The 19,244-nt window shown below is 43.7% G+C and overlaps 1 protein-coding gene across 5 annotated transcripts in view; it reads left to right on the top strand.

The window, feature by feature from the left end:
- PHIP (pleckstrin homology domain interacting protein) overlaps positions 1-19,244 on the top strand; it is a 207,055-nt gene that overhangs the window by 125,560 nt on the left and 62,251 nt on the right. For 4 of the 5 annotated variants that reach the window (XM_053287002.1, XM_053287000.1, XM_053287001.1 and 1 more), the window contains 6 exons: positions 76-259; positions 1,020-1,143; positions 12,081-12,221; positions 13,156-13,232; positions 16,191-16,422; positions 18,006-18,125. In XM_053287002.1, the coding sequence (XP_053142977.1) occupies positions 76-259; positions 1,020-1,143; positions 12,081-12,221; positions 13,156-13,232; positions 16,191-16,422; positions 18,006-18,125 (878 nt within the window). The remainder of the gene's footprint in view (positions 1-75; positions 260-1,019; positions 1,144-12,080; positions 12,222-13,155; positions 13,233-16,190; positions 16,423-18,005; positions 18,126-19,244) is intronic. The other variant, XM_053286999.1, reaches the window with a different exon arrangement.

Below are 19,244 nucleotides of genomic sequence, written 5' to 3'. Positions count from 1 at the left end.
TCTGAATGTTAAGCATTTTCTCCTCTTTTTCCCAGTACAGTATCTGAACAATTTGATTGACTATTTATTTCTCAGCCTCTGTGAACTCTACCTCAGAAGTACATTCACCCCCAAATGTGGGATTGAGACGCAGTGGACAAATTGAGGGTGTGCGGCAGATGCATAGTAATGCACCGAGAAGTGAAATAGCTACTGAACGAGATCTGGTTGCATGGAGTCGAAGGGTTGTGGTACCAGAGCTGTCAACAGGAGTATCCAGGTAAATAAAAACTTTGTGGTATTAAATTGATTAAGTTTAGTTTGCTAGGCTATTAGTGAAGCTTTGTAGTACTTCATTTAAAAACATAGAACTGGTGTTGGTCTGCATAGTACGCTCTGCTCTTCTTTACTTCATATAACAAGTGGTCATAGGTGCATTATTATAGCAGAATAGAAGAGCTTGCTGTAGACACAGCCATTTTTCTTTCTTTAGCTATATCTGGACCATGTCTTCTGTGTTCCTAGGATCCCTTTCTGCCTTTGTGTGTATTAGTTGTATTTCTTGTGGAGAGTCTGTATCTTAGGGTCCTGAACATCTGATCTTGTTTTTTTAATCTTTTACTGTGGGTACATGACAGTGCAAAAAAGAGATACATAATCTATCTTTATGCATTTGTCTACCTTTCCTAAAATGAGTAGGTTCTGTGTGATAGAAGGAAAGGTGTACTTTCTGATGATTTTACTGGGTTTGGGGGCTCAAATGTGCATTTTGCAGTTTGCTTTGGTGAATCGGAGTGAATTTATGTGAGACAGACGCTCACTTTCTAGTGCATTAAAGTTTTTAGTATACTACTTTCACACTGCAGAAAGAGCAGTAGCTTCTATTTGATATGTGTTGAAATGATATTTTGAAGTCCTATGCTCTCTAAAAGATTGTGGAGGATGGGCAGATGAGTGGACTTTGCCTGCAAGAATTGGCATGGTCTAATCTGGAATACCATAAAGTAAATTCACAGTGAACATCCATTTCTCTCCTATAGTAGACAGGAAGAATGGCGAACAGCAAAGGGAGAAGAAGAGATAAGGATTTACAGATCTGAAGAGAAAAGGAAACACATTGCAAGTCATGTTCCTAGAGAGAACAAAATACCTTCTCTACCTAAGGTAAACCATGAGCTATAACACAGTGATACGAAAGCTGTAGTCAAAAGTAATACCAGTTACTTGCTGCCAAGTAAACTTCATTAAAATGAATAGTAGTCACTGCTGTGTAAACCTAATTACTGCTGGGATAGAAGTCAAAGATAATGTAGATTTAATTCATAGCAAGGCGATTCTCATAGAAGGCTGAGGATAAATGGGTAGTAGGGTATCATAGCAGTACACGAATGAGGTCAGTATATTGGCGCTCGCTGAGTTTACAAACCTCTAACCTACATACATACAAACAAACACAATTGCACAACATATTACATTAAGGAAGTCCCCAACTTAAAACACCAACCCACACATATGAAGAAGTTGCTCTTGAAAACTCTATATGTTCTGAGTTATGAACATCTGCCTTAAAAGTGGACTTTTGGAACACAGCATATTTGTTAGAGGTGTGCACGGAACCGCGGTCCGGCGCTGGGGTGGGGGGGTTCCTTTAAGAGCGGGGGTAGGGTTTACTTACCCCTCCCGCTGCTTTCCCCCTCTGGCGCCCATAGTTCTGTTAATCATTGGGGCGGCAGGATACCTCCCTGCCGCCCCTTCTTACGGTTTGCTGCTGCTGGCTATGCTGCAAAAGGCTTCAATAAGCCTGTAGCCTGTGCACGTCGTGCGCGCGCTTCATGTCTCCGCGACATGCGTGTGCACGCGCGCACGTCGCGGAGACGTAAAGCACGTGTGCTACAAGCTTATTGAAGCCTTTTGCAGCATAGCCAGCAGCAGCAGAACGTAAGAAGGGGGGGCAGGGAGGTATCCTGCCGCCCCAATTACTAACAGAACTACGGGCGCTGGAGGGGGAAGCGGTGGGAGGGGTAAGTAAACTCTCCCCCGCTCTTAAAGGAACACACCCCCCCCGAATCACCCGAACCGCCCATGTCTGGACCGGTCCAGAGGCCTATAAAATGGTCTCCAGAACAGTCCGGGCTCATCACTACTATTTGTATGTTGTGTACCGTGTAATTACTGACTAAATTTATTTCTCTTGAGAGCAATAGTGGTGATTGAGAAATAGCTCTCTGCATTTGTATATACTGAAAGATGTTTGAAATGGATGATCCTCTGAAAATCTTTTCCAACACTGATTTAAAAGGGTTGCTACCATAGTTTCTTTGTATGGGATCTGGATTGAGATCCGTCTATGTCTATAAGAATGGGGTTCTGCACCTGCAGAAGAAGCCATGCGGTAGCCATGCCTGAGCTTGTCGAAGCGCCTAGGCCATGCCCTCACTCCAGGGCATGCTATTTAAGGTGGGGCCGTGGAGCGAAGTCCCTCAGTTCTTTTCCGACCGCCTTTGCGTTTGGACATCGGTCTGCCGCCTCTATTGTTGGAAAGTTCCTCTCTCTTCTCCAGCTCATCCTTTTCCCCCTAACATTTGACTCACTTGAATTTTTGACTACGCACTGGTTGACGAATTACATTGATTTCTGACTCGGAACAGGTGACGGTATTCTCTGGCTCTTAACTCGGACTTGCTATCGGTGATCCTCTGGACTTTGCCCCTTGACCAGACTTGACTATTGAAACTGGAATTGGCTGAGGAGAAAAAGTCTAAGTGGTGTGAAGGCTGTAGGGCGAAACTCCCCTCAAAGGACCTTCATGATCTCTGTTTAGTGTGCCTTGGTGAGGAGCACAATGGCTCCTCCTGCAAGATTTGTCTGTCTTTTTCAAAGCAGATGTGAAAAAATCAGGCACTTTGCCTTCGGGCGGTTATCAATGATGAGGTCTTGAGCCCTTCGACTCCGGGCACACCTTGTCTCTTAACGTTGGCCTCGTCTTCGAAGGTGACGCCACGATCGACTTCGGCTTCTCTTCCGTCAACGTCGAGCTGGCATCTCCCGAAGTCGTTGTCTTCGACCTCGAGGCGTGAAACTTTGAGATCTTCTAAATGTGTATGCTTGACATTGACAAAACCTTAGACATCGAAGGAGTTTCCAGTGTTGACACCGAAACCGTCGACTTCGGCATCAAGAAGTTCTTCCTCTTTTTCTTCGAAGTCGACCCGCCTATCAGATTTGAGGGAGGAGCGTCAGATGTCCTCCAAACGACATGATGTTGACCTCAACACGTCCCCACCTAACCAGTGTCTCAAATCACTGGACTTGGCAACGGAACATACCCAGTCCCCGTCTAGGGAGCAGCCTTCGATGCTGAGTCTTCCACCAGCTTCGATTGCGGCTCCTTCGACCTTGAACGTGACAGTAATGTCGATATCAACGGTCTCCGCTATGTGTCTAGATCCCTCGACGTCGACAGTGGTTGATACTGAGCCTAGATTGACAACGCCCGTCTCAATGCCAATAGCACGCTCTCTCCGGCGCAAACACCACTTGCTTCTGCTTCCTCATCGACACCGCCGGCTGCTAGGCTTCTACCTTGCATACTTCGATCCTCTCCACATCCACGCAAGTGACCCCTCAGTATGGAGCACCTTTGCCTACTTTTGAGGTCATCGATGTCGACGCTGAAGAAACGTTGCCATCAGCCACTTGCTCCCTTCTCTTCTTACTGGACTCATCATCAAGTAAACATTCAACATCCACCTTCAAAGGTTTCTTGCCAACAGATATTGAACCAGCCCAGCAGATAGCGTCTGCCCCTTCAGCGCAGTCAGCTCCACCTCTGTCGGCTGTCCACCTCCAGTCTCCGCTTGCTTGGCATAGCTGTGGGTATGTTCACACCACCATAGGTTCCACGTCGCCTGAAGAACCATATGCTTATGGGGGCAGTAGGCCTTGGGCACTGCCTCCAGCAAGAGATTTGCAGCCCGTGCCGCCATCTTGCAGCACTGCAGCTACTCAAACCTGTCCCTTGGGTATGGTTCAGCGAGGTTCCCAAACATCTGTTGTGTCTACCCGTTCGACTACTAAGATGGACCCCCTGCCACAGTCTTCTGTTGCTGCAGTTACGCAAACTACTGTTCGTACAGAGGGTGACAAACCTCTGCTATGCTCCCCCTCTGAACCCTATGGCTTGTCGGACTTTGAATCTGACTCAGAGGAGGAAAGCACCATTGTGGATCCATCCACAGATGTAGCACCTCCTACTTATGTTTCCCCAAATGATGAACTTAAGGCTTATTATAAGCATATTTGTGTCATGGCTGATGCCCTAGGACTAGACATTCGTTCCCACCTTGCTACTATAGATGGTCCAGTATTTAACTTCGTGCTTCAGTCGCAGTTGACTGCTCCTGTGGCTTTGCCTATGTTACTTGTAATTACCAGGGTTGCTAAATGTGCTTGGGAGGTGCTGCACATCTCTACTCCCACTTCCAAGAAACTGGAAAGTCCTTACTGGGTGCAAGATAAGGACAATGGCTACCTCCTAAAGCATCCGGCACCTAATTCTTTAGTGATTAATTGTGCCTTCTCTTCAAAGACTGCCAAACGTCATACAGTGCCTCCTGTTAAGGAGGGTAGGAAGTTGGACTTACTAGGAAAGAGGGTCTATTCAGCATCCTGCCTCTCCATTATGGTGGCTAACTATGCACCCTGCACGGCTAAATATACTCATGGCCTTTGGGAACGCCTAGAAAAAGATCTAGACATAATGTCCCTGCATGACTTTAAAGCCAGATTCTGCCAGACACTGGAAATTTCTGGGGACCTGACACATCGCCAGCTCAGCATTGCCAAGCACTTGGTAGAGAGTGAGTCCCATGCAATGACAGCAGCCATTACTCTGCGGAGACATGCCTGGTTAAGATCCACAGGCCTACAGATAGATATGAGGGACAAAATAGAAGGTTTTCCATTTGATGGCACAGGCCTCTTTAGCAAGACCACGGATGCTACCATGCAGCAACTCAAAAAGTCAAAGTTTACGGTAAAAAAGACTTTTACCACGGCATCTTCCACTTCCTCACAGGCATCCAAATTCCAGCCCAGCTACGGAAAGTATTGACCTTCCTTCCGAGGTCAGGATCGATGGGAGTTTAGGAAGCCCTATTCTACTTACCAGAAGTGGACGTACCATCAAAGACCAAAGGCTTCCTAGACCCAGCGTTCAAAGGCGCAGGACACCCAGAAGCGTCTTTGAAATTCAGCACTGCCCACTGACACCTCTCACCTCCCCTCTCCCGCCAGCGAGGGTTTTAACATCTGCCTCAACGGATTGTTCCATCATTCCGTCCCAGCCTTCCATCAAGCTGGCCTGCCATGCCCCCACATGGCAACATATAACATTGGACTGATGGGTCGTGAAGATTGTGATCATGGGCTATGCGCTCAAATTCAGGACCGCTCCTCGGTTCATGGGGATGAGATTCACCCCTCCTTCGAACCCTCTGCGGGAGGAGGTGAAAGAACTGCTGTCGTGGGCGGACAGGAGAGATGGCTTCTATTCCCATTATTTTCAAATTGCCAAACGGGATGGGGGCTTCCGGCCCATTATGGATCTCCGTCACCTGAACAAGTTCATCAGTGTCAAAAAATTCCGTATGATGGCATTGCAGGACATTCTACCGCTTCTCCAGGGGGAGAAGTGGCTTGCATCGCTGGACCTCAAGGACGCTTATTTTCATATCAATATATGTCCATGTCATCGGAAATATCTACACTTCACCGTTGGCCATCAAGTGTTCCAAAACAATGTATTGCCCTTTGGATTGTCGACCGCACTGAGGATTTTTACAAAATGCATGGCTGTGGTGATTGCACACTTACAGACCAAGGGGGGTCTTTATTTACCTTTTATTTAGACGACTGGCTTTTGACTTTAAAAGCCAGAGACGAGTTACTTTTGCACATCCGTTATGTTGTAGACCTTCTACGAAACCTGGGTATTCAGATCAATTGGAGAAAGTCTCATCTAGAACCAATGCCCGTAATCACTTATATAGGGGTGGTTCTGGACACCAAAGAACAAAGGGCTTTCTTAGCGGAGGACAGATACACTTGCATTCAAGACCTGATGTTGCTCTTCCAACAGCAGCCCATGAAGCCACCTCGCTCAATACAATGCCTACTGGGGCTGATGGCTTCCTGCAACGCAGTGACACACTTTGCACGCCTGAAAATGCGAAAACTACAACTATGGTTCCTGTCTATCTTCCACCCCGCCAGGCATGCCCAACAGAAACGCTTACTGATCCCACCACAGGTCCTGTGTTCACTCTCCTGGTGGACACAGCGCAAAAACCTCCTCAGTGGGGTCCCTTTTCGGACTTCATTGCCTGTTGTCTGGCTGACCACGGATGCTTCTCTGCAAGGTTGGGGTGCTTATTGCAACAACCACAAGATCCAGGGGAGGAGGTCTCCGCATTGAGCCCAGTTACAAATCAGTTTCCTAGCACTCCTGGCAGTCTTCCAAGTACTGCAGGCATTTTTACCAATCTTACAAGGCCAAGTTGTCCAAGTCCAGCTTGACAAGACAACAACACAAGCCTATATCATTTGGCAAGGCGGGATGGTGTCATGCAGCCTGTGTGCCCTCAGTGTACAGTTATGGCACTGGTGCATTCAGCACCAGCTTTACCCAGTAGCAGTACACATCAAGGGCTTGGAAAACACCTTAGCAGACGACCTCAGTCGGATCTTCCTAAAGGATCGACAGCACGATTGGGAGCTTCAGATGGAAGTCTTGACCCCCCCTCTTCAACCAGTGGATGTCCCCCTCCATAGATCTGTTTGCATGCTCTGCAAATGTGAAGTGTTCCTGCTATTGCTCAAGAGCGGGTCACGACACAATCTCTAGGGGATGCTTTTCAATTGGACTGGTCATGGGAAACTCCATACATGTTTCCCTCTCTCCCCCTGATACCCAGGGTGGTGGCACGCCTACTGTCGCAGCCGACCAGCGGCATCCTAGTAACACTATGATGGCCAAGGCAAGCCTGGTTTCCGCAGGTACGCAGACTGTCCAGAAATTGCTACTAGCACCTGCCTCGCCGCTTAGATCTCCTCACCCAAGACACAGATCGCATTCTCCATCTGGACGTACACACTCTCTGCCTGACGGTCTGGCGGATAATCTGCTAAACTATATCTTACTTAACCAACGGAAGGCGTCCACACAGAAGAATTATTTGAGCAAGTGGCGCCGGTTTAAGACCTATGGACACTCAAGGGGTTTTCTACTGAAACAAGCTTCGGTCCGGGAGGTCTTGCGGTACCTCACGACACTGAAATCCCAAGATCTGGCTAATATCTCTTTAAAGGTTCATCTGGCCACCCTGTCTTCGCAGCACCCGGGATGTGATGGAAAGACATTATTCTCACACCCGTTGAATATGGCTTTCCTGAAAGGACTTTCACATGTTTGTCCACCGATCCAGCTTCCAGTGGAGCCCTGGAGCCTGTCCCTGGTACTTGCTTCACTTACTCAGGCTCCTTTTGAGCCCATGGCAACATCCTCTTTGAAACTGATCTCTTGGAAGACGGCCTTCTTAATAGCCCTAACTACAGCCAGGCGTGTGAGCAAGCTCACAGCTCTTAGAGTTGACTCTCCTTATATTGTCATTTACCCAGACAAGGTCCGGATACGTCTGGATCCTTCTTTTCTACCTTAAGTGGTGTCCAACTTTCATCTAAATCAGGATATCATTCTTCAGGGATCCCTCTACTGCCCTAGAATGATTGCTGCATGCCATGGATGTGCGCTGGGCTCTGTTGCTCTGTGTGTCCCATACAAAGGATTTTTGATCCTCCAAGCATCTCTTTATATCCTACAAGGGCCCTTCCAAGGGAACACCCATCTCCAGACAGCGAATGTCAAGATAGCTGGTTGAACTCAGACTACAGAACAAGACGCCACCGGAAGCTATTAAGGCCCATTCTACCAGGTCACACACTTCCTCAGCTGCACACCTTTCTGGGGTGACTTTAGTGGACATCTGCAAAGCAGCCACCTGGTCCTCAGAGTCCTCCCGTTATAAAACACTATGCCATAGATGTATGTTCTGCAGCAGAGGCCACTTTCGGGAGAAGTGTATTAAAAGGGGTGTTGCAATAGCTACTACTGCTCTCCACCACCTAATGGAGCTTGCTAAACACCCATTCTTATGGGTATCGATGGATCTTGATCCAGATAAACAGGTTGCTTACCTATAACTGATGATCTGGTAGAGATCCGTCGATATCCATAAGACCCTCCCGACTCTCCTCTATGTATATACAGGTGTGCAGGCCCTTGCCTTTAGCTTACTTGTTTGTCATGGATCAACTCACCTGATTTCCGGGATGGTCATCCTCCATGGCGGTCATCCAAGAACTGAGTGACTTTGCGCCACGGCCTCGCCTTAAATAGCACGCCCTCTTGTCGAAATAGGCGCTTCGACAAGCTCAGGTATGGCTACCTCATGGCTCATGTGCAGGCGCAGAACCCCATTCTTATGGATATCGATGGATCTCTACCAGATCATCGGTTAAGGTAAGCAACCTGTTTTTCTGTAACGATAATCTTTCAGAATGCTTCAGCTTGCTTGTATGAAGACAAAACAGCTCTTGACAAGACAAGGCTCCGAGCAGAGGAGGCAGCAAGCTTTTTTGTTTTCAAGCAGGCAGGCAAGCAAATATATAAATACATAAATCAACAAGAGGGAAAGGACAAGCTAAGTTAGGGCTAGTCTTTTCTAGGGTTTGACTTTTGGCTGGCTTGTTTTTTGATAGGGCAGTTTGCCAGTTGTGCTTAGAGAGTCAGGGAGTGGGGATTAACTTCAGGTGGGTCACACAGCTTGTGGGAGGGGCCACATTCCTGAGGTGCCTCATTTCGAAAATATGCCCTGTCTTGACAAGACAGGGCTTATCAGGGAAGTGTGTGGGAAGGTACACAACCAGTCCCCCTTTATCACAAAGGAGACACCCAGCACAAGGGGAAGGTAAATACTGCCCCAGTTTTGTAATGTTCTTGGAGGATGGAGCTTAGAAACTTTACTTAGCTGACAACTTCAACAAAGACCTAGCGTTCAAGTAAATAAGCAAACTGCAGCAGAGACTTAGTTTTCAAGTAAACAAGCTCTACATATTCTAAATAGCCAATATAATCAGTTATGTAGTCGGCTAGCAGGGGAATGGGTGCTTCCCAGTACATTGCACAAAGTTTTGCATGTATGACTACCTGCCAGAAGGGCAGAAGATATGCACTCAGTACAAAGAGGTCCTGGCTCTCAGGGAACAAGTTTGTTCTCTTGAAGCCAAGGTGGTTGACCTGTAGAGGCTCAAGGAGGCAGAGAGGTATGTGGGTGAGACCGTTAGGGACGTTATAGAGGCATCCCACTCCCAGGCTGGCAGTTCCCCTGCTGTCACAGAGAATGAACTGAGTTTTCAGGAACGTAGGACATTAGTCTGAGGAAGAGGGGAATGCTCCCTTAAAAGGGACCCCTTTCTTGGGTGATGTGCCCATATCTTCTTGCACAGGTGATATTCCTCTGGGGGTTGGGGACTTCTTAGTAGTGGGCAATTAAATTGTATGGGGCATAGAGAGATTGGTCTGTGACCTGTATGTAGAGCGCACAGTGACTTGTCTGCCTGGTGCGAAAGTTGTGGATGTCACGCAGCGTTGAGATAGGCTGTTAGGCAGTTCTGGGGAGGAATCAGCTGTTGTGGTGCATATTGGCACCAGTGATGTTGCTAAATGTCATCGGGAGGTTCTGGAAGCCAAATTTAGGCTGCGGTGAGAACCAGTGGGACACTGTTATTCCTGGATACAAGCTCTACAGAAAGGACAGGGAGGGGTGGATTGGGGGTGGAGTAGTATTATAAAAGAAGGGATAGAATCCAACATGTTGGAAAACCTAGAAGGACCAGAGTCCTCCACAGAATCATTATGGGTGACAATATGAGGACTGAAAGGAAATGTGTTAACTAGGGACGTGCTATTGCCCTCCACATCAAAACTCAGAGTAACCTAGAGTTGGCAAAGCAAATCAGAGAGGTGTTAGGGAGACAGAACTAATAATGGGTGACTTCAATTATCAACATATAGATTAGGCGAATTCATGTGTAGGTACTGACAGGGAAGCCAAATTTCTATACGCTTAGCATTTATTTCTATATGTGAAATGACTGTAACTTAGAACGGTTGGTCACAGAACCAACTAGATAGGAGACCTTGGGCTCAATCCTGAGTGGTGCCCGGACCTGGTACAAAATGTCAGAGTTGTAGAACCACTGGAGAACAGTGACCATAGTGTGATGCAATTCAGAATATATGTGAATGAAGCACTGTCAAAAAAATCCAACACAGATTTGTTGGATTTCAGAAAAGCAAACTTCTTAAAATGAGGGGACTAGTAAAAAGGAAGCTAAAATGGAATGTCAAGAGGTTGAAATCACTCCAGAACTCATGGAACTTATTCAAAACCACAATAATAGAAGCTCAGTTGTAATGTATACTAAGGAGGAGGGAAAGGTACCACCAAACAAGAATTCCTTCAGAAAATGGAACTTCTGCCCAAATGAAGAGAACAGAAAGAAACATAAACTCTGGCAAAAGAAATGCAAGGAGATAATAAGGGATATAAAAGGAGAGTTTGAGGAGTATATAGCTAGAAGTGTCAAGGGGGATAACAAAAACTTATTTAAATATATTAGAATCACAATACCTGCCAGGCAGGTGGTTGGACCCTTATATTATGAGGGCATGAAAGGGATTATTAAAGAGGATAGGGAGATTAGCGGAATGTGTTTTTTACATCTCTCTTCATGGCGGATGATACTGACCATATACCCCACTTTGGAACTGATCTTCTGAGGCTTAGAGGCTGAAAAACTGGGCCAATTTGAGAGGATGTTCTAAACTGTCTTGAAAAACTAAAAATTAACAAACCACCAGGGCCAGATGGCATCCACCCAAGAGTGGGTCCAGGGGAGGATCTGGGAAATTACAGGCCATTTAGCTTCCAAAAAGCTTTTGACAAAGTTCCCCACTAAAGGCTCTTGAGTAAACTTAGCAACCATGGGATAAGGGGACAAGTTCATGTGTGGATTGGTAAATGGTTGAAGAACAGGAAATGGAGGGTAGGAATAAATGGACAGTTTTCACAATGGAGGGAAATAAAAAGTGGGTCTCCCAAGGATCTGTACAGGGACCAGTGCTTTTAAATTTACTCATAAATGATCTAGAAGTTTGAGTAAGCAGCGAAGTGGCCAGATTTGCAGATGACACTAAACTATTTAGGTTAGTGAAATCTACAACAGATTGCGACGAGCACCAAAAGGATATCTCCAAACTGGGGGAGTGGGTGACAAAATGACAACTACCGTTCAGTGTAAGCAAGCGTAAAGTGATGCATATTGGGGCAAAAAACCCAGTTATTGTAGCGAGTCAGTAGATGCTTAGTAAAAGACTGATAATGGAATTCCTTGTTGTACAGGTTGTATAGCTGAAATGAGCATGAATGCATTTATGTAAATTAATACTGCACTGGACTGTGTGAGGGATATCTGGAAAATTCCTAATGGATGTTTAGATGTAAGGATCAAAATTGGGGTGGTGCATAACAGTTCTGTATGGAGCAGTGGGCAAATATTGCTCCGTCTAGATGTGCAAGGTTGATAGAGAAGTATCCCAACAGACTCAAGGCTGTTATTAAAGCAAAAGGTGGTTCAACAAAATATTGACATTGGGGGGGGGTGATCCTTTTTCAATCTCAGTAATTCTTGTTTTTTGTTTCTGACACTTTTTCTGGACTGTAATTGTGATGTTTTTCAGTTGGATGTTATAGGTTGCATTGGATAAGTACAGCTGGTGAAGGGAATTTTCTTTGTGTTTTCATTTCAGGATGTAAGGGAACCGGAATTTAAGGTCTATCAAAGGGGGTGATTCTTTCCTATACCCACTGTAAAACATAGTAGTTACTTCATCCCAGTCTTGTATTTTACACAAAACATAAATTTTGGAAATGGCAATTTCATCTATATTTTCTCATAATAACCATCTTGTTTCTTTCTAGAATCATTCTCATGATCATATATTGGATGTTGGTGATGCAAAAAAGCAACAGGCCAACCAACATAACTACCGTACAAGATATGCATTGGAAGAAACTGCCAGACCAAATGAAGACATGGAAAATGGAAGCAGTTCCTCAGATGTAAGACACTAAATTGTAGGATGTCACATGGTGAAAGTGGTGTTCCTTGGGCTTGTACTGCCAGGTCTTGCAGAACACTACATAACTACATCATGTTGTACAGATTAAAACTCAAATAACTGCTTGTTAACATTTTATAGTTATTCATACAAAGAGAATAGGTAACCCTTTAATATGAAAACCATTGTATAAACAAAGCAGTATGGGGATCTCCAAGTATGTTTTACATTCTTGGATATTATACTAAAATAGACATGTTTGTGCTTTGGTGATATAAAGGACCTGAGCTGGTGGGCTTCAAATCTATGGTGGGTGGAGGTGTTCAGAAGAAACTGAAGGGGTCTGTTGTCCTGTCTACAGCAGTATTGTATTCAGTCTGTAAGTCCTCCCCTCTTCTAGAGGGAGTTACTACCTCTTCCCTTTAGGCAGGGTTGATATTTTGTCTTTGCTGTGGATGCAGGGTAATAGACTAAGATCCATGTGGTGGTTGTTTAGAATATTTATGTGCCATATTTTAATCCTCCAAATATTCACAATGTAGTTTAAATTGCGAAAGAAACTTTTAAAACTGCTGGAATGGGGGGATAGAACAGTTGCTTTCCTCCTAATACAAGAAAACCACCATTTCGATGATGTGTCTTTGTCCAGTCAGCAGGTGATGTTAATATACCCACACATCAGCACTTGGCTTAAAAAATACTTATGGGTGAGAATACTACAAAAGAAATTATGGGGTATTAGAAAAATGTAAGAAAACGTTTGGAAAATATTTTGTATTATGCTAAATAAGCGCTTCTATTGAGGGGCAGAGAAGTGACATAGTGGCAGAAGCATATTATAAGAACAAGGGTGGATAAATGATATTAAGGCTTAATATGTTAATGGAAGAAAAGTTAGTTTACTGCAAGCTAACATGATATTTTCTTCCTCTTAGGAGGGAGAAGTAGTTGTTGCAAGTGGTGGAACATCTGAAGATGAGGGGAAAGCATGGCACAGTGATGGCAGTTCTAGGTAAGGGACTGAATATAATGGTGCATCTATAGTTAAATGTTTTCTAAAGTATGAATCGACTGCTCTGATTTTGTAAAGAAGATTTAAAATTATAGATTCCATAATAAAATAACTACATGTGTATACTAATAATAAAACTGGTGCACTATCTTTTTGGCCATCTGCTGCTAACTGCAGCTACTTTCTCCTCCATTAAAGAAAGGAGACCTTTTGGAGTAATATTTCATGTCGACCACCTGAGGGCACCTCCCTCCCCAGTCCCATGCATGCATACACAAGAACCTGGGCTTAATATATAATTATATCCTGGGGGAAAGGCATTATAGTGTAGTATTAGTATAGATCAGAGTTCCCAATCTGTGGTACTCCAGATGTTACTACTCAGTTCATCCCCAACAACAATAAATTGTAGCTGGGCAAGATGGGAGTTTTAGTTAAGCAACATCTGGAGTACCACAGATTGGGAACCCCTAGTCTTGAAGACATTTTAGTGGAAACAAAAGTGAAAATTGAATATTGGGAACTGTTCTGTTTGAATTAAGAGTTTCGATAGTATGTCAGTTGGGGAAACATACATAACTGATTTTTGTCATGCAAGGTAATTGCTGTTGAAGTAATAAATAAAAATAAGACCTCTATCTAGATTCACTCACAATCAAAACAGAATCCAGTTGTTTAATAATTGTCCATACAAATTTGTAATTATACCAATCTGGGTTCTTTGTGAGTTCTTCTCTGATATACTGGAATTATTTCACAGGTGTTAAATGTATTTATGTATTAGTCACTAGAGAGGCAAAGCATAGAGGAATCAAGATGTAAGAGATCAGTTTTACACAACACAAGCATCAAGACATAACAAGGACAAAAAGCAGAATTCTTCTACATGGTCCTGTGTCATTCACTCTATTGGGTGTTCATGTATTCACAGAACACATCTCAGAATCTTGCATAGCTCTACCTTAGACATTTTTGTGGTAATCCCCACCCCTTGAGTGCCCCTGAGAGAGGGAGGGGGATCCTCCTGATCTCCTCGTCTTTGCCCCTCAGCAAGCGAATTGAGGAATTCTTCCTGCTTCAGTTTCACCTCTGTGAGAAAACTTTACCTTTTTTTTTAAAAAAAGAGTTCCACTTACACATTTTTTCTGTTGACTTTCTATTCCTACTGTCTTTCTACTTGCTCTTCTGCTCCTTTTCGTTTGCTTTTATGTCACCTTGAGCCTCCTCCTTCTCCCTCCCCATTTAGTGGGATAAATATGGCATCTAGAGTCACTTTTAAGACCTCTATGACTTGCTGCAGCAAATTTGCTATATCAGATCTGAATTGAGATCCATAAGAATGAGTACTGTGCCTACGCAGGACCCTTGCGGTAGAATGCCGCAGCTCATTGAGGTGACCAGGCCCCGCCTCCACACCTACAGTTTGCTATTTAAAGGTGGACTGGGCACCATATTCTTCAATTCTTTTCCGGCTGCCGTTGCGTTCAGGCCTTGGGCTGTCACTCCTTGTTGGTAAAAGTTCTTTATTGTGAGTTCATCTTCTTTTTTTTAAAAAAAGAGTAGACTGTTAATCTTGCACTATTCATTTGGACACGGATTCTAGACTTGGTGGGCGTTATTTTCGACTCTGGAATGGACTTTGACTATGATTTGGATAACGCTGAAATGGCTGAGGAGAAACAAAGTTTTAAGAGGTGCTAGGGCTATAATACCAAGTTTCCCTCAAAAGACCTCCATAATTTATGTCTGATCTGCTTAGGCAAAGGAGCATAACGTCTCCGCTTGCAAAAAATGTTTATCTTTTTCTAAGCAGATGCGCAAAAATCGGGCTTTACGGCTTCATGCCACCATGTATGATGAGGTGTTAAGCCCTTTGACACTGGGTATCAACTTCAGCATTGACTTCTAAGGTCTCAGTGTCGACTTCTAAATCTACTCCCTCGAAACCGATGTTGATCTTGACATCGACTACTTTTAAAAGTCCAAGGACTCCGATGCTATGTCTATCTTTGACATAGACACGTTCGGAATCTAAAGATAAGTGTTCGAGATTGGATGATCATTCATCATCTCCACGGCTGAAGAAGGTCAAGACTGTGGACTTAACGATGGAAAGGACACCGTCTCCATCTGGCCTACAAAGCCTACCATCTGAATCAGCTATCGAGGCGGACTGCAACCGCTCAGTTTCGAATGCTTTGACGCTGAAAACTTGGACATTGAAGAAGGAGACTTGACAGTCTACAGAGAGACCAGCGCGAGAAGAATTTCTCTGTATTGACCACCCTCCTACACCAAGCATGTCAAATTTGAGAGCCCCCGCACCTCTTAAAACTTCCTTTCTCCTCAGCCATTTCAGCATTATCCAAATCGTAGTTAAAGTTCATTCCAGAGTTGAAAATAACACCAATCAAGTCGAAAATCTGTGTCCAAATGAATAGTCCAAGATTAACAGTCCCTTCTTTTTTTAAAAAAGATGACATTTTAAGAGAAGTACATTTTTACAATGTACACCTTTAAAATGTACATTGCAAAATGTAAAGCACCTTTAAAAGCTTGCATAGTCTTTTGCAATGCCTTTGATGGATGGACAAAGTCTAGTGTTTCTTAGCTTAGTTACGTTCCAGGTAAACCATCCTAGAACAGTTTCAGGGATTTACAAAGCACACAAAAGAAACAGAAATTTCTAATGCAGAATCTAACAAACTGTTCCGTAGGCTGAATCCGCTTTTCCTTGAAAACTTATTCAACTAATGAGAATCAAGCTTTCTGCAATCCTGTCTCTCAAGGATCTGCTTTCTCAGCCATTCTCCATGGCATACATCCTGGCCTTACCCCCAACCTACTTCCTTCTAACAAAGGAACCTTCTCTTCCTCCTCATGGCTCTCTAGGTCCCACCTACCTGTTGTGTTGCAATAGTTGTTATATTGCATTAATTTTTTCTTTCTTTCTCCTAGTGACTATTCTAGTGACTATTCTGACTGGACAGCAGATGCTGGAATTAATCTACAACCACCAAAGAAAATTCCTAAAATTAAGACTAAAAAAGTAGAAAGCAGTTCAGAAGATGAGGAAGGTCCTGAAAAACAAAGACAAAAGCAAATCCGAAAAGAAAGAAAAAAGGGTATTGAAGATAAAGATGGTCCAACATCCCCCCAAAAAAGAAAACCCAAAGAGAGAAAACAAAAGGTTTGTAATACCAACTGATTAATAGTGAATACTCCTTTTAAAGCAAAGTTAAGTCATATGACTCAAAGTATTTGCAAATCAGAGGTGTGCCACCCCATCCCATCCCTTCCAAAGAGTACCCTGACTTGTTAGGCTTTTTGGACTGTGGTTTAGAAGCAACTATTGGTTTGTGGCCATTTCGCCCTCTCAAAATTAAGACTGATATTCCCTCTCTCCTACAACATATCATTTTTATGAAAATCTTCTTTTATATTTTGTCTGCATTTTCTGGGTAAAATAAAAGTAAAGTGTGTTGTCAAGTCGATTTCAATTCCTGGCGCCCACGGAGCCCTGTGGTTTTCTTTGGTAGACTACAGGAGGGGTTTACCATTGCCTCCTCACGCGCAGTATGAGATGATGCCTTTCAGCATCTTCCTATATATATCGCTGCTGCCCAGTATAGTACAGGCAGGGATTTGAACCGGCAGCCTTCTGCTTGTTAGTCAAGTATTTCCCCGCTGTGCCACTTAAACCCAAAAATGGTGTACAAAAACCGTGTACAAAACCCAAAAATGGGGATAGTGTGGGTTTTGAAGAATGAGGTACTGATTTTAATTCCATATTCAAGAAATTTTTATTTCACAAATGAACAATGCCAGGTCTCTCAGGGAGATGTCCCGTGCCATCATAAAGACGTAACAGCTTTAATTCTTAAGTCTGGGTTTATTTTTCAGTCAGAATTCCTGTTGAAGTCAGATTTTTGGCATGCAGGATCCTACTTTCCTGGCTCTCAGAACAGAACATTTTTTATTTAAAAATAAAATAAAATACAAAAATGAAGATCTTCGTTAAAAGTAGAGTGGCGGGGATCTCTTGTTTTTCTAGTCTAGCACGTTCAGTTTTCAACTGTTCTTGATCTACTTTGACTCCTCATATTATTTTAAGACTGTGCAGTTGTGTGCACACTTACCTGGCAAAAGTAACTGCAACACATGCAACACATGCTGTAAAACTATAGGTTTTAGATCTCACCTCCTTCTGTTCCTCCCTAAGTGGTCTCCAGACCCAATTCCAAAACACTTCAAAGTATCAAGTTCTTGAGGTTCCTGCTGCAACCACCAGAGCAGCTGAGCTAAGTGGCACAACTTCCACACCATATAGTGGGTGCTATAAAAGACTCATTTTGAGATTCCCCCTTCACTTCTCTGCCTGCTACTGTTGCTTGCCTAAAACAGGGTAAATCTCCCTCAGCACAATGTGTGGACTGTAAATAGCTCAATAACAGCAGGAAGTTCAGACTATCGTGGAAGAATTTATGTGTTTTTTAAGCCCATTGCAATCAGTGGATTTAGGCATGCCTAATTGCATGGTATCAGCTATAAGCCTTACAGTAGTGAGTAAAGAATCCCCTGGAGTTTCTTGCTCAACAGGATTAATTATTTTTATTTGTTTATATATCTATATCTCCATCTCCCCTTTTGAGTGCTTTAGTTGATGACTAATATATTTTATCAATCTGTTTGGACTTTAAATGCTGTCCCTAGGAGAGTTTTTCTTTTTAAAGCTAGAGATTAATTCAGATTCGTGTTTTCTTTGTAAAATAGAGGTTAGCTGTAGGAGTGCTGGCAGAAAATGGCTTGACATTGGAAGAATGGCTGCCTTCAGTATGGATTACAGATCTTGTTCCCCGCCGATGTCCATTTGTACCACAAATGGGAGATGAGGTATTTTATTTTCCCTCTTGTTTATGTTGTCATTTCTCTAGGCTTTCTTGCTCTGTTGTACTGGGTCATCAGTTAAGTCTGATTTTACTCTGTGTAATTTTTTAAAAACTGAAATAAGCTGGAAGGGTAATTTAAAGCTCCAAATTTCTTTCCTTTCCTTTTTAAAATTGACTGTTTTTGAAGCCCCAAATTTCTGTTTCTCTGTTCATTCTGTAATTAGTTTGCAGAATATAGATTTATATATTATGTGGCTTTATTATTGGACTGGAAAAGTTAATGGAAAAGTAAGACAAGTACTTATGAAACATTAACAGGAGTAATTATGTAAGATGAATGGAATCTGATTCATGCAGGGAGGGGAAATTGTATAGGAAATAGTTCAGATGCTTGCCGTTTCTTCTTGTGAATCCCCCCCACCCCCGTAAAATCTCTCAGTGGTGGGACAGAGGTAGAAGAAACTTTTTCTCCTCCTCCTCCCCTCCTCCTCCTCCTGCTGTTCTCTGGGACTGTCTGCTGCTGCCAGATATCTAGGGGCAATGCTGAGTTGCTTATTTGGAGGCCACAGTTAGAGCCAGCTATGCCTTCTCCAATCAGAGAGAGTGCAAAGACTTTTATTATGATGGAGTCACAAAAGAGGGAAAATTGAATTGTCTAGATCTGGATCGTGATCTGTTGAGATCATAAGGAAATGGGTTCTGCGCTTGTGCAGGCACCTCACAGGTTGACTAATTAGCTCCTTGTGACACCCAACCGTCTGCACTTGTCCCCTGAGTCTGTTATATGTAACTGTTGGGCGTCTTCCTGTCAGTTTCTGTTTGACCCCCATAGTGTTCAGACCTTGTTTGGGCTCCTCGGTATAAACGTAAATTTATAGTTAAAGACTTACTTACAGCCTACGGACTTTGTGACTACGGACTGTTTATGGGATTTGAATTGGATTTCAGACTAAATTGGTAATTTGATTGGACTGGCTACTCGGTTTTATCTGACGCAAACCAGAATGAATAGAGCCTTACGACTGAGAGCAGCATTGTATGATGAAGCGCTCCGCCCACCTACACCGCAGCCAAGCCCTGCATCAACATTGACGGATGGGTCGACATCGACACCAGCCTCGAA

The sequence above is a fragment of the Hemicordylus capensis genome, chromosome 1 (genome assembly GCF_027244095.1).
Source record: "Hemicordylus capensis ecotype Gifberg chromosome 1, rHemCap1.1.pri, whole genome shotgun sequence".
NCBI lineage: Eukaryota > Metazoa > Chordata > Lepidosauria > Squamata > Cordylidae > Hemicordylus > Hemicordylus capensis.
Note: the sequence above shows the minus strand (reverse complement) of the source record. Positions and strands in the feature narration are given on the sequence as shown.